Source organism: Chlamydotis macqueenii, chromosome 20 (assembly GCF_036417535.1).
Source record: "Chlamydotis macqueenii isolate bChlMac1 chromosome 20, bChlMac1.mat, whole genome shotgun sequence".
Classification (NCBI taxonomy): domain Eukaryota; kingdom Metazoa; phylum Chordata; class Aves; order Otidiformes; family Otididae; genus Chlamydotis; species Chlamydotis macqueenii.
This window is the reverse complement of record NC_141575.1, coordinates 3,275,976-3,291,013: the sequence shown is the minus strand read 5'-3', so window position 1 is coordinate 3,291,013 and position 15,038 is coordinate 3,275,976. Positions and strand designations below refer to the sequence as shown.

The 15,038-nt window shown below is 48.2% G+C and overlaps 1 protein-coding gene across 3 annotated transcripts in view; it reads right to left on the bottom strand.

Annotated features, from left to right (window-relative positions):
• Nucleotides 1-15,038, bottom strand: part of GPSM1 (G protein signaling modulator 1) — an 88,171-nt gene that overhangs the window by 68,969 nt on the left and 4,164 nt on the right. The window contains exon 1 of one of the 3 annotated variants that reach the window (XM_086763874.1): nt 8,967-9,121. The exons of 1 other annotated variant lie outside the window; for it this stretch is intronic. In XM_086763874.1, the coding sequence (XP_086620000.1) occupies nt 8,967-9,019 (53 nt within the window). In that variant the 5' untranslated portion in view covers nt 9,020-9,121. Of the gene's footprint in view, nt 1-8,966; nt 9,122-15,038 lie in introns of those variants that run through there. One more of the 3 variants, XM_086763873.1, reaches the window with a different exon arrangement.

Below are 15,038 nucleotides of genomic sequence, written 5' to 3'. Positions count from 1 at the left end.
ACTACGCAGAGTCTCAAGTGCCTGAGCACTCTGACAACTCAGGGCTGTTCTCCTTTCTTCAAGCCAATACCTGGATTTGGGCTCCGTGGTGACCAGGTCCCATGGCCATCCAGGCTGCTCTTTCTCCTCTCCTGGACCTGTGCTTTGTAGCACTGCCACTACATTCGCGAGGCACACCTTGCAAATGGGCAGAGTCTGGTATTTCATGCACCAGCTGGTAACTTCCTTCTGAACAACCTTTTGCTCCTTCCCAGATTAAGCAGAACAGCAGAACCATTGTAATATCATGTAACACAAGTGCTGCGCTGTCTGGTACAGTTCAGAAAAGGATGAAGCCAAGGTTTCCTCTCCAATTCACGATTAACCTCACCGTGACATGGGTAAGGAAGTGCTAAAGGGAAGGAGTGGGAGTCAGGACGTTCAGCTCCCAGGTTTGCCATCTATATTCTCTTTCACCCTGAAGACTACGCAGTTCCTCACCCTTGAGCACAGCAACAATATTTCCCAGAACGGCTGCAATAAAATACTGATGTTTACCAAGCCCTCTGAAACCCTGGAACGGATATAACCTTTCCTTGACCCACTCAGTCTGGCACAGCAGCCTGGGATGCTAGGCAGTACCGTAATACAAACCATGAATAACAGTAATTAACAAATAGCCCCAGAAAAATGAATATTAATCGGTACTTTCCAGCTCTCCCTTGGGCATGAATGGATACTCCACAGATGGAGCGCACAAAGAGCAATCTCAGCCCTGCAGTGTGGATCACAGGGAAACTTACCCCACAGCAAATTGGCACTGAAGAAGCTCCAAGCCAGAGCACAGGAAATTGTGGGAATTTCCACCAAAGTGCCCAGGGAGGTACCACCAGCCAAGCCTCTGCATGGTGTACGGAGTGACCGTTCAGAAAAGGCACCTGCTGGGATACCCACCAAAGAGCAAATACAGCCCAGCCGGCTGCAAAATCATAGAGGCATCAATAAAGTCATGGAAACATAGGACCTAGCAAAGCCATTTGGTACAGCAAACCCCTCCATTCTACCTGTAAATATGCGCGGGGTTTTTAATCAAGACACAGAGAAACTCCACACGGATCGCCTGTGTGTCCCAGCAACGTGCTAGAGCTTCCCCTCACGAACTCATTAACTATTCATTATTTGTGTTGCCACAATACTTGCAAGCCCCATGGCAAAGCTGATCCCACTGTGCCGAGTCTGCCAAAAACCCACTGCAAAGTCATCCCTCGACAGACTAGATGGGGTAGGCAAGCACATGAAATAACTTGCCCCAGGTCTCATCGCAGATCAGGAGCCGGACTGGCGTCTGCAGAGAGCCCTGCACAGCATCCAGGAAAGGGGCTCTGAGGGGCGATGCTTTGCTTTCACACGAGCCATCTCAGTCTGCTCCCTGGCAGCCAGAGCGTGGGAGGGAAAGGGAGCTGGATCCCCAGGGCAGGAAAGGAGCCCTGTCATGCAGCACATCTTCAAAGCTGCTTCCCAGGAGCATCATACAGCCATCATTTTCTCCAGCTCAGAGAGCAAACTGCATGTATCAACTGACAGCACTAACTTTTATCCATACATTTTTAAAAGCAGCTTCCAAGACAAAACATCTGCTCTCAGGTGGAGCCAGGGCTCCCTTGAAATGGCTTCTACACAGAGTTATGTTATAACAGAGGTGTTCTCCTCATTTTAAATCCATTTTCTTAATCTTTCTCCTGCAGCATCTGGAGGAAAGATGCATTAGCATCAAACGCCCAGAGAAGAGTCCCTGCAGCTGCTCCAGAGGGTGGAAATGCAAAGGGTAACAGAAAAGCATGAAGACAAGACAACCCAATATCCTTCATTCAAAATTCCTTCAGGTTTAGCAGCTGCACAGAGCTACTGGCTCACAGCAGAAGATGAAGCTGCTTTAGCTATATCATTTCTAATCTCAGAGTCAGAAAGGAAAGGCCTCTGGTTCCAGTGCCTGTCATCCTTGGGCAAAATCCTCCTGCTGAAAGATAACTGGGAATAGCAGAAGATTTTTTAAAGCTATTATTTCTACCCTGAAGGTAGTGATCAGATAGTAGCACTGTCTTCCAAGTAATTCATCCAGGGTTTGCGTTGCTGCTTCAATACCTAGGGCCTTCCAGAGGGGTCTTTTTATTGCTTCCACTGAAATAAGGAAGAGCAATCAGGTATCAACGTGATGCTTCAGCACATGCTTGCTCCCCCTTTCCCAGGCTTCCATGGGCCAGGGATCAGTCAGGCCAGTACATGGCTTGAGTTTTGGCTACCCATTCTGAGAGCTCTCAGCCCAATGCCTCAGATTCAGTTCCAAGAAGAGCCTGGATTTGCTCCACTCCTGGTGGGAGCAGAGGCCATGGCTATTGCCCTTACCAGCCCTGTCATTTTATCCTGTAGGTCAGTTAAGTACAGGGTTGTGCTGTAAATTGCTCATTTAATGTTGCCCTTGAAACTGCACAGTAATGATAAATTTTCATTTCCTTCCCTCACAGTTGTGTAACAGTGCTGGGCATTGTTTAGAGAGCTGCTGCACTCCCAGCACAGGCAGCTGGTGCCCCTTTCCCCTTCTCCTCACCGAGCACTGGTGGGACTGTTCCTTTCTGGATGTGGGCTGTTTTTCTGGCTGGAAAGTGTTGGTTTGTTTTTCACACTCTATCAGCTTACTGTATTAGACAACAGATAGACCTGACTGAATGCAAGTGGCCTTCCTACAAAATTACTCCTACTTTCTCCAGCTTTCAGTGGGGGGAAAAAAAATGTCCCATTTAAATCTAATCAAAAATATACCAGTTAAATCTAAACCATTTAGAAAGTCAGATCTGTCAAATAGCATTTAATTAGAAAGTATGTTTAGGGCGGGAGCAGCTCAGTCAATGGAAAGCTTTCCCACTGACAATATAAATAGCCCAGGCCCAGAATTTAACAGCCTCACTTTGCGGTCAGGCTACGCAGCCCACATGCCCAGACGCAGAAGGGGTTTTTATTTCGTGGCTTTGGTTGGCATGTTTTTTTATAACAGGGAAGCGGCTTGGAATTCTGGAAGCTGGGCTGGCTGATCAAAGCGATACACAGAGCAGGACTGAGGCGAGTGGGGCAAAACTAGGTATACTTGAGCAGCAATTTGGAGATAAAGTTGCTCTTAAAGCAGAACAGCATGAAGAATTAAATAAAATACATCCTTCCACTTCAGGAAACTTGCTGCTGAGGGCTCCTTGCAGCACAAGACCTGACAGAGTTCAAATCTGTTCTTCAAGCGAGGCTGAATGCAAGTTTGGACATCACCTAAAGTGCAAAAACACAAGACAGCAAAAAAACAACCACACTAGCACGAAAAAATGCAGTTTATATTCTCTGGTGACAGAAGGTCTGAGTTGTTGGAGAGGAAGCAGGACAACACAGAGCAGAAAGCAGGGTGGAACACGAGAGTACAGGGAGATGAGGCTGGAGACATACCAGTATTGGCTCTAGGGAGAGCACAAACTTACGGTTACAGCGCAGTGACAAAGTTGTGCCCTGGGAACACAGCAGGGATGCAGGGAGCCAGAGGTCACCGGTTGTGCAAGGGACCCAGGACAAAGCCAGAGTCACCCCAGATCCACCTCAGGCAGGATGAGGAGGGCTGGGCAGGCGGCAGCAGGGGGGTCCTGCCATCTCCTTTCCTCTGTCCTCACTGGCTTCAAACACACCTCCAGCCGAAAGCACCAGCAATGTCCCAAGCACAGTGGCCATCTCCTACAGGAGTGGGCATGTCACCCCCCAGCACAGTCAGCCTTCAGGGTTGGAGACCTCTTGCTCTCATGGGAACCCACACACACTGTACTGGTTTGAATCCAGGCAGGATCTTCCATCCTGATGAGCTTTGTTTAAAAAACAAAGTCACTCTATTAGCCCCAGTCCACAAAAATCCCTTCCTATCTGCACAGCATACTGCAGATGTTTCCCTACAAGCCTGCAGGTCTCAGTCCGTGGGGAAAGAAACAGATTCTCCAGCCTTTTACCAACACATCCAGTTTTAAGCCTTGCTGGCTGCCACTGGCTGTGATTTTGCTCGTTCTCAAGGCACACACCAAGGAAAAGCTTTCCCCTCTGGTTTTTGTAACGTATCAGGAATAAATCCAATGCCTGGGACGCTCTCATCACTGAACTGGAGCAGGGGAATGCCAGCTGAGCTATGCAGCCCACTCCTGCCTCCTTCACCCAGGTGTTTCTAGTCTCCCATCACCTCCCAAGTCTCCACCATCATCACCAGAGCAGTCATGGCTCAGCTGCATTTAGCTGAAGAGAGGAATGGCCACAAAGGAATTTCAAAATCACTCTTCTATAACAAATTAATGTCTCAGCCTTCATAAAGAGTTTCCATCCTTTGGTGTAATAGGCACTGCTCCCCTAGCTTACTTTGAAAATAAAGTGTAGCAGATCCTTGATTAGTGACACTCACCAGGAAAAGATAAATTAATTACACACAAGATTTTCACATGGCATAAGTCATGCTGCAGACACCAGCCAGAGCTCTGACACAAACCCCCAGGACTTTCTCTGTCCTTAAGACAGCCCCAGCCTGGCCCCCACCAATCTCCTGGTCACAGGAACCCTCTCCAGAGGGAGTCCTTTCCCCCTTGTGAGCCATGAGCTCTTCCAGGTGGTTGCCTAGGAGGGATGCACCTGATGACTAACGCAACAGCTAGCAAAAGGCACCTCAGTCACTGAGCACTGGGTAGCACAGCTCGCTTGTGCTTCACCGACAGCATCCCAGCCAGGAAGGGTCAAAGGCTGTGTTGCTTCCAGACCCAGCTCCCCACGCAGATAGGCCCTGGGGTGACATCCATCTCACAGGGAACTGGCTTCAAGGGGCACCCTCAGGCCACACTCCTGAGTCACATAAGCTTATTTGACTTCAGCTGACACAGTAGCAAACACCGCATATCCCACAAACATGTGGCCAATGCACAAAGTACTCTTTCTAGTCTGCTTGGCAGAAATGCCTTGTGCCATGGGAAGTATTTTGGGATAAAGAATCGAAAGGGACAGCTCTTGCCCCAGGAGCATGAGGCACAACAAGCAGAAGGTCTGGCATAGCTCGAGTCAGTGAAGTGTCTGCCAGCACAGGGAGAAAGCAGTGTGTCACTTCTACTTGATTTACACGTGTGTGCACGTAGAAGTCAAATTAACGCCCTGAAGACAACAATTGTTTGCATTGCAGCAGCACCTAGAGGTCAGAAGTAAGAGGAAGATCACGTTGTGCTAGGCACCGTACAGGTACCAGGCACATCCCCTACGCATTTAGCATCAGAGACCAAAGGGAGAAGAGAAAGGGAGCCTCCCTCCCCACATCCCGCAAGGTGAAACACAAGAATCTAAAAGGACGCCCGAGGTCCTGGGGAAACCTTCAAAGCCAGGCGCTGATTCCCAGTCTGAGGCCTGACCAGCATGGGTTCCTCTCCCTGCTGCAGTAGAGACTAAATGTTCTGCTTGGCTCCACGTTGGGATGACCACATCACTCACAAATGCAGAAACTACAAGCGAGTTGTTCAAAATGTCCCAAACCAGATGTCAACAAAACCAATACTGCACGCTAAGCTATCGTATAATTTTTGCGCAGGCCACCTATTATGCAGCACAGCTATTTTAGAAATGTTTGTCCTGTTTTTCACATCGTTCTGCCTAATGGAAGCTGACTGCATAGGCCTATGAAAGAAAAATTGAAATATTTTAGAAACCTCCAAAACAGCAGCAATCTCAAGTTTTTGCAAACTTGTCCATCCAGGACAGACCGCCTTCAGTCACACCACTCGACACTGTCATTTTCAGCAGGAAAATCCTTACCTGGAGAGAAGAAGAGGACATCTGTGGCAATTTGGAACACCAGAACAAGTTGTCCTAGTTCCTAAGCCCCTTCCCATTCCACAGAGCAAGCTAACCACCCTCTTCCTCTGCCATCCTCTTGTGAGCCAATGGCTCTCCAATCCTCAGGCTCAGAGGATTCGTAGCAAGGCACAAAGCTCTTTGTCACCACACTGCTGCTCAAACCCAGCCCAAGTCAACACAGAGCCAGTAGTTATCACTAGAAGGCTTATTCACTTGAATATTCTGTACAATTCCTAACACCAAGACTAGCACTGTGGGCAGTGCTGTCACCTCTGAGGCAGGTACAATTAAATACCACCTCTTAGAAAGAAAATAAATGTATCTTAAAAGAAACCAATATGTAACTTCTTTTTTTCTTTTGAACGAAAAAAAGGCAACACTGCTTTTAGCATTATGTCAAGTCCACACTTACAGAGTCTGGAAAGTTTACTTTACAGGGACTAGCAGCCGGAACGTGACCAGAATATTTCATGGTGCTGTGATCCCTTGGGTATTTTATGTCCATATGAACAGGAACCATTCCAGAGGGAGGTCCACCCCAATTTGGACTTTTTCCCAATTTGCTTTACAAACACCAGTTTATTCTGCCTTAATCCCCATGCCAAGTTACACCCTCTCTTGCTGCCTTCCGTGTCAGAAGGCCAACAATTCTTCCACCTCTGTTTTCCCATCAGAATAGGGGAAAGTTGCCTGCTCTAAAGACCTGCAGCGCTCAGAGCGCTCTAATTGCCCGACACACATTCAGGTCAGGTTCCCACTGTAGCGACATTAATGAGCGAGATGGAGACTGTTTATGACACAATCAAGAGAAGTTAGTAAACATTACAAAAGCCAACAGCTCTACTGAAAATATGAAGCACTGAGAGAGAGCACAGAGCAAGGGAAGGGAAAGGGACGAACAATATGCACTTTTATCTCGGTTTTCCTGTCAGATTTATACATTTCTGGTCGGACTGCAGCATTATCTAACGATCTTTTTGTGCAGGATCAATAATGCCTCCATGATGTCAATGCAGTACAGCAACGGTTTCTCCAGAACATGCCCATACCTCACTCCCAGACTCTGAAATCTCCACAGGAGCCTTTTAAAAGCAAAGGGCCAAATCCAGGAGAGCTCTCTGGACTCCAGCAGACCTGTCTCCAGCACAAGCTTGACACAAACGCGCTCAGGAACCATGCTCCAGGGGAATCATTTGGTGGGCTTGGCGCTTCCTATGCATTCAAGCTCAGCCAGCCAGCTCTAAAAGCTGAGACTGGTACCTGCAGCAGCAGCGAAGAGAAGGGCACCTGCTGCAAGCAGGTATTTCACAGCTCCCACAGCCTGGATTCTGTCCAACAGAAGTCCTCAGAGGTTACACACAGCTCGACCAGATGCACTTAAACCAACACCAGATCAAAACCCCGTGGAAGGTAAAGCATTAGCTCGGGCTCCTGCAATACTTGCTCAACTCAAGTTTGCGGAGCCCTATCACAGAGCTCGACATTTCCAACAAGCCCCGCCAGAAATCCGACGTTCCAAACCAGGAGCTGGCCACCGCAGACACGCCAGCCCTGGAGCCACGACTGCTCAACTGCTTCCAAAGCCCTGTGCTTCCCACAAGTCTGCCCCTCGAGACTGACACTTCTGCTGTAGCAACAGCAGTGAAATCAATGGCATCAGAAAGGTTAGCGAGAGCTGACAGAGAGCCACGCAGGCTCTCCTCTACAGAAAGGCATACGGTGTATTTATTATTGCTGCAGACATACTCCCAACTTCAGTCTCTGTTAACAGAAGAGTTTGGCTCAGTCAGCACACAGCTTGTCTGCTGCGAGCACAACAGCAGCACAGATGCCTTTGTTTAGGGTGGGCTGAATTTAGGGAAATACCAAGAGATGTAGTAAAATGAACAAACACTTTCATTGCTTTGTGGCATGCTTCCTTCCACCCTATCCCTCTTCCTAGCAGGAATTTACCTTCCCCAGCAACCCAAGATACAGGGTCTGGCATTCCCTGCCTGCACAGGCACCTTCTGCAGTTCTTACACCTGAGTTACTGCTCCCAGGCAAGAAAAGACACTGGGGAAGACTCTCATACCAGTCATTACGGCTTTACCACCCAAACAGCCACCTGAGGTTCCACCTGCCACCCCAGACAGGCCTACTCAATGGAGTTGAGAGTCATTCACTTCACGCTAAAAGTTTCTACACTACTACAAAGGCAAAGTAAAGAAACTCCAGTTTGACCAAAGTCTATTCCTCAGAAAGTTTTCAAGAAAAAAAAAAAGAGAAAGAAAAAGATCCAGTCTGATTAAAAGACTGTGTCTTTCTCTGCAGCTCTGCCTCCACCAGGACAGTCAGTCCAATGGTTTTAACTCTTTCCATTCTCCCAGGAGTTGCTACACAATACAACAAAACTGAGAAACACCTGCTGTCTTGATGAACCAATACTCATTAAACCTAGACAACCCACTAGCTGCAGCGCTAATTATTGCAAAGCATGCAAAGAGAATTGATGCAAAGCTATGATAATGCATATACTTCAAGCATTTTTTTTTTTGCCTTCTAGTCCAGATACCGCATTACCTCCGCTTCTGAGTGCTAGAGGAGAAATAAAACAGGGTGAGAATAAACAGCATAAACAACACCTCTCCAAGCAATGCTGTCAGGCCTCAAATTGACTCCCGTTCAGACTTTTTAATTTTTTTTTAATCTAAATGAAAAGAATACGCAAGATATGGTATTTTCATGAACACCAGAAAGCCTGAAGCTCTTTGCTTTTTTTTTTTTTTCCCCAGCCTTGTGTGAATTTCCGTAGCGGCCAGTTTCAAAGGCGAGGCTTTAAAGTCCTCTGCAGTGCCATGCAGAGCCTCCCACGCGAACGCCCGGCTCCCGCCGGGTCTCGGCATCAGCCTCAACAGCGGGAGCCGAGCGCGCCGCGGACAGCCCCGGTTCCCCCCCAGCGCCCACGGCACGAATCGCCCCACGGAGGGAACACCGCGCCCCGGCCCCCGAGTCTCTCCCTCCGCGCCCAGCCGCGCAACAGCTCCTCACAGCCCGAGGACCAGCGCTCCCCCCCACGCCCCGAGCACCCGCAGCTCCCACCCCACGCTCACCTCGAGTGGGGCCGGCGGGCGTGCGGGCTGGCCCCGCCGGGCGGGCTGGCCATGGGCACCGGCCCCGGCCCCGCCGAGCCGCCCGCCGCGGCGGAGGCAGGGGCGGCTGCAGCCCAGTACCGGGCAGCGGAGTATGGCAGCGGCGGGAAGTGATGCACCCAGCAAAGAAACTCGCGGGCAGGCCCCTCCTCCGGCTGATGTCAGCCCCGCGGCGGGCAGCGGCCCTTCCTCCTCCTCCTCCTCCGCCCGGCCCCGCATCCCGCCCGCCCGCGCTGTGACTGGGCTGGGGGAGCGGGGCCGAGCACTCAGCGAGGGCACCACCACCCCCCCAGGCACGGTGCAGGCGTGGACCAGGGGTCACGCGTGTCCCCTCTATTTAACATCACCTCGCAGCGCCACCGCAGCCGGGAAGGACGGAGCCACGGCAGCCCCGGGCACAGGCAGCGGCACGGCAGTACCGAGTTCTGACCCACGCCGTGGGGAGCCACTCGGTTTCGCGATAAGAAGCCTCCGGTTTTGCTTGGCCTGAGCCCTTTTGTCCTAAAAAGTCAATGCCCACAGCTGGAGGCACTAAGGGCGCTGCGGGACCTGGCGCAGCTGCGGCTGCCTTACCCCGCGCCCTCGGCCCTCCCCTCCCCGCACGGCTACATGGGCGGATTTAGCGCAGAGCAACGCCTGGCAGTGAGGGATTCACCACGAAAAGAGAAGCTGTTATGGGACAAGGGTTAATGGTTTTAAAATAGAAGGAGGGGAGATTTAGATTAGACATAAAGAAGATATTTTTTACACCGAGGGTGGTGGAGCACTGGCCCAGGTTGCCCAGAGAGGCGGTGGATGCCCCATCCCTGGAAACGTCCCAGGCCAGGTTGGCCGGGGCTCTGAGCAACCTGATCTGGTTGGAGATGTCCCTGCTCCTGGCAGGGGGTTGGACTGGGTGGGCTTTGAAGGTCCCTTCCCACCCAAACCAGTCAATGTTTCTATGATTCTAAGTTTCCCTCCAGCCCGCAGCAGCTTGCTTTCTGTGGTAACTGTCCTCTTCAGCCTTGGGGCCTTGGCTATTTACTGTCAACCAAATGTCTCAAGGTGGATGCAGGTCATCTCCAAACTCTGCATCCCTCTTTTTTTTTTTCCAGGGCTTGAGATGCTCCTGTAAAAGTTAGTGAGCTGGTTATAAGAAGCTTGTCTGTAAATTAGTGCCATTAACTAATCCAGCAACACCAAATTAAACATCATTATCATTACAGACATCCCAAGGAAGCACAGGTATAAATGGTGGCTTTCAGTGGGTTCTAGCAGCTTGTTCTGCAGACACAAGAACTCTGTGGTCAAAGGGAATCCTGAGCCATGCGCTGCTTACTGGACCGTTCACCCCTGGGGACCACACAAAAGCCCCTCTCAAGAGCAAGCAGAGATCCTGCTTGGGAAAAACCATCATCGATAACACCCTGCTAGCAAACTGCAGAAGCCTCTTTCCCCAGAGCTAGTTGACTGGGCATTTAAATCCCAAACAAAACCACATAAACAAACCTGCATCTGTGTCTGAGCTTAGGAATGGTCTCAGCTCTGTAGATAAATCACAGCAGAGAAAGCTGAAACCATCCTGCTGAGAGCTGCCTCCTCTCCCAGGGAGGTGGCTGGTGTCCTGGGTACATGTCACACCACCCAAAAAAGGAACCCTTGTGCACTCCTGAGCAACCAGCTACAGAAGGGAGGGACTGCGGGCAAACCCATGGGCCAGGCTGGGATACTGTCCCTCAAACCAGCCAGTTTTTACCCAAGTTTGTGGTTTCACCGAGAGCAACAAGCATCCTTGTGCAAGCAGCTGTTCACAAGTGCATGGAGATGAGTAACTATTCAGCCCCAGGAGATTCTGATATTGCCAGGGGGTGTGTTTGACCATGCCTCCCCCCCTCAAGCCCTCTTCAAGTCAAAAATACCAGTGCAAAAGATGAAAACCAGCTGCTGTTGCCGCTGGCTACAGCCCTTCCTCAGCCACAGGAGACAGAGGGTGCTTTGCTGCACCAGGCCCACAGCGCTGGGTTGGCATTACTAACTGCCCTTTGGAGAAACAATGCTGGAAAGGGGAGCAAAAGAAAGGAGGGTGGAGGCCAGCTTCCAGTTTGGGCTCCAGCCAGATATCTGGTATTCCGCAGAGCTCTGGGCAAACGGGTCACCCACACGTTAATGACCCAGGAATCGCTGGGTCAAATTCCACAGCCTGGGTTATGCAGGAGGTCAGACTAAGATGGGCATAATGGTCCCCTTTGGCCTTAAAATTCATGAATTTGCAGTGGATAATTTATCATCTGACAAACTCTGCTTCTTTTTCTTCTTGTAGAAGTGGCAAACAGGTCACAATAGATTTGAGTTCATTAGACGAAATAATTCAATTGCTTTGCTGTGGGTTGGGTTTGGTTAACCCAACATATTCATGCCAAGAAGCTCACTGAAAGTACTTGGACCTAAGCCACAACTCAGATCCATTGCTCAGTTGCAATGAAACAGGCAAATTACAAGAGGACAGAGAAAAAGAAACCCCAGTACTTTCAAAATGCCACTAATTCATCTGGTGAGCTGAGTCCACATTGTGTCATGTGTTGGGAAGGATGTGGAGCAATTAGAAAGACTCCAGATGAATGTGACAAGTGTGACATACGAGAAAAAGGTAAGAGGAATTGATTTGTTCAGTTCAGATAAGATCAAGAGGAAGTGGAGTGGTAATCTTTAAACATGAAAAGGGCTGCAGCAGACAGCAGCAAAAAAAAAAGAGGATACAAAATAGCTGGGCTGGAGTTCATCAAAGGTGACGCAGGGCTCATTTTAGCAAGTCAGACATTACATACCTCTGCACCTCCAACAGCTTTCTGTGTCTGCAATCTTAAGGCACCACCAATTCCCAGTAAAGAGCAAGACATCAAATTACCTGCATCGTCTTGTTCTTTCTAGTTACCGAATGTTTCTGTGTCTTCACTGACAAACACAGGCAGAATCACAATGCTAAGCAATAGGATCACAGGATCCTTAAAACTTCCTGAGCAGGTTTTCATATTTCTCTTAAAAAAAAGATATCCAAAGCTATCACAACTCAATATGAAAGAGCTCTAAGTATTGTCACAATTCCCACCACTTGTAAGAGACAACCATGAAAGCAGCAAGACACGGAAAGCTGAGGGGAAGGCAGTGAGCCAGTAACGCAGAGCTGTGATACCAGCAAATTCTGATTTCATTTAAGGATTGCTAGGACATAGGAACATCCCTCCACTGCCTTGATGTCTGCATCATCCAGACACACTAAGGAGTCAGGCACTCCCTTCGAAACACAAAGATCTCTCTTAATCAGCACAGAAGCTTTCCCACAGCTCATGAAATGGGTTACTGGTGGCCTCTGCTGGGGTTTATGTGCAAGAAGAGCACTGTAATGCAGATTCCCGAAGCTGACAGAGCCCAGCTGAAATCGCTGCTGAACTGGCACTGTAATCGTCAACTCTTACTGGCAACAGCTGCAATTAAACACCACCACCTTGCACTGGCTTTTTTTTCAAACTGGCAAGTTCTGAAAGCACCTTGCTATTGTTCAGCATACTGGAAAAAGGATGCCATTTTCTAAATTCCTTCAAAGGTAGCCTGCAAGGAAGAGCAAGCTATGATCTCTGTTTCTGTGGATGTAGAAGTGAATATTTTTTCTTGTGCTTTTTTTTTTTTTTTTTTTTTTTTTTGGTGTGAAAGAAGGCACAAGTGATCCTTGTCTATAGACAGGTGCATCCAATTTCTGCCCCTTCTGCACTGACTTATTTAAATCCTAACTCTCAGCAAGTTTGGAAGAAGGACAATATTTTTGTAAGGTAGAGGGTCTTGAAAATAGTAGGATAAATAAGATCTATTATTGTTCTAGCAAAGAGAAGGAGGTAACAATAGCTCCAATGTTCTTATGTGGCTGAAGATGTTAGTAGGCAGGTAGCAGAACAGGGCTTGTTTTAGAGTTCACACTTAACCAAGAGTCCCACAACATAAGAAAAATCCAGGAAAGCAGGCTTTTAGCAGCAGTACTTGCAAAAAGCTCATGAAACTATTAGCAAGGCTAGAAGTTGGCTGCTATCTGTTGGACTCGAGCAGGCCAGAGATGCTATAAATGATCTGCTCTCTGTCAGGGCAGAGAAACCTAACAGTGGGGAAAGTAGTAATTTCCCTACCCACTTCCTTCATGTTTTAGCAGTTTGATGATCTTAGTCTGCACACAGAACAGTACTAGTTTAAACCAGCCTAAAAAAAAAAATCACACAGTGAAATTCAGGAAACTTTGTCTTTTTACAGCTATGGTTTTACAGCTGTGAATTTAGATGTAGAAAAACATATTTTTGAGGAAGTTTGCACCTTTTTAGTGTTAAAGTATGCCAGAGGATGTAACTTCCTTTAGTGTGCAGGCTTCTAAATGTGAGCTCGAGTTGCAGGAAGTGTAGAGAAGGGGGATAAATGCAAATTTATAATAAGCAGAATTCCTTTAAAACCAACGATAGTAGTTTAGAGTGAGTAGAGGTGAATAATTAAGCAAACAACAGCAGCTGTCAAAAGCAGTTCTATGGTAAAGGTGAAAACCGAAGAGAAAAAAAACCTGTAGAGACAGGATAAATCAGGCTGGTGCACGTGTTCTTTCTTTCCAGAAAAGCTCTAATATGCATGTGTTGTGTGGCTGTTTATATTTTAACTTTTAATATACAGCAAAAAAGTCTGGAGATGTCAAAAGACCTTGAGATAACGAACAAGTGAGTTTTCTTGTTCCAAACACAGATTTTTATTCACATCACCTCTGCTCGCCTTGGTCACTGAGCAAGGCTGTACCACTGGGCAGCTCATTTAACCTTTCAAACCTGGATCAGATCAGTAAACAGCCAACCCAGTAAAGCTTCCATCCCCATGGCTCCTGAGCACTGGTCCAGCACAAGTGTTCATGCAGCCACATACTGAACTGAACCAGAGAACTGATCCAAGCGAAAAGTAATCTAGCAAATGCTCTGCACATGCAGACACAGTGGGTATTTTTCAGCTAAAACCATTTCTTCCCCAGTTCATTGGGCAAGTGTCTGCACAGATGGAGGCAGAACACCAAGAACACAGGACTGGAAGGGAGGGGATGATGTGTAGCCTTGGCCAGGACTGCTTTCTTGTGAAACATCACCGCTGGTGCTGCCATACACTAGTTTGTAAACTGGAGATAACAAAATACCTATCCCTCCCGGGGAAGGAATAAGAATTAATGTCTGACTATCTTAAATGTGTTCCTGAGCTGCGAGCAAAGCAGTTTGAATACGCCTGAAACCAGTATGAAAATGGGTATGAGAGGAGTTAGCCTTGTTAACGAAAAAGGGAACAATAGCAATGGCCCTGGAGGGTGTGAAGGCTGGTGTGCAAACCAGGGCCACACGCAGGCTGTCTGAACCAGGAACGTTTGCTTTGGCTTCGGGAGTTTCATAAAACCTAATGGCATGAGTTGCAACAACAGTCTCTTCAGAGCAGCCCAGAGCCATGCAGGAAACTCATGAGGGGGTAGGGATGGGTTTCAGCCGGAGCTTAGCCATTCCTGCTATTTGAAACAACATATTAAGAAGGTTCGATATCTTTCTTTGGGGAACAGAGCCCTGCATGCATCTGGAAGATTTAACAGGTCTAAATAAAACAGCTATGCTGCACAGCATTTTTCAGGACCTGGAAAGAAATTACAGTTTTCAAGGGCTTTTGCAATCCTTCTTTCCACTGAATCTGGTCCTAAGGCAACAAAACTCTTCTGTTCAGAGGGTGGAGCTCAGCGAGGAACCATTATTTCCCCTCCAAAGTAGAAGCACAAAAGGTTTTTACAATCTCCAGATAACCTGTAATGGAGACTCAGAGGCAGGAATATTATGCACACCTGAAATAAGGAGGATCATCTGAGAGTGGAGTTGCTTTGCTGACTGTGATTGCCTCTTTTAATACCTCTTGGAGCACAGAGATCCAGGAAAAGCTCTGAATAATGAGCTTCTCTGAATAATTTAGCGGTGTGCATGCATGCCTGAAACAGCCACAACCGCTGAGCAGAGA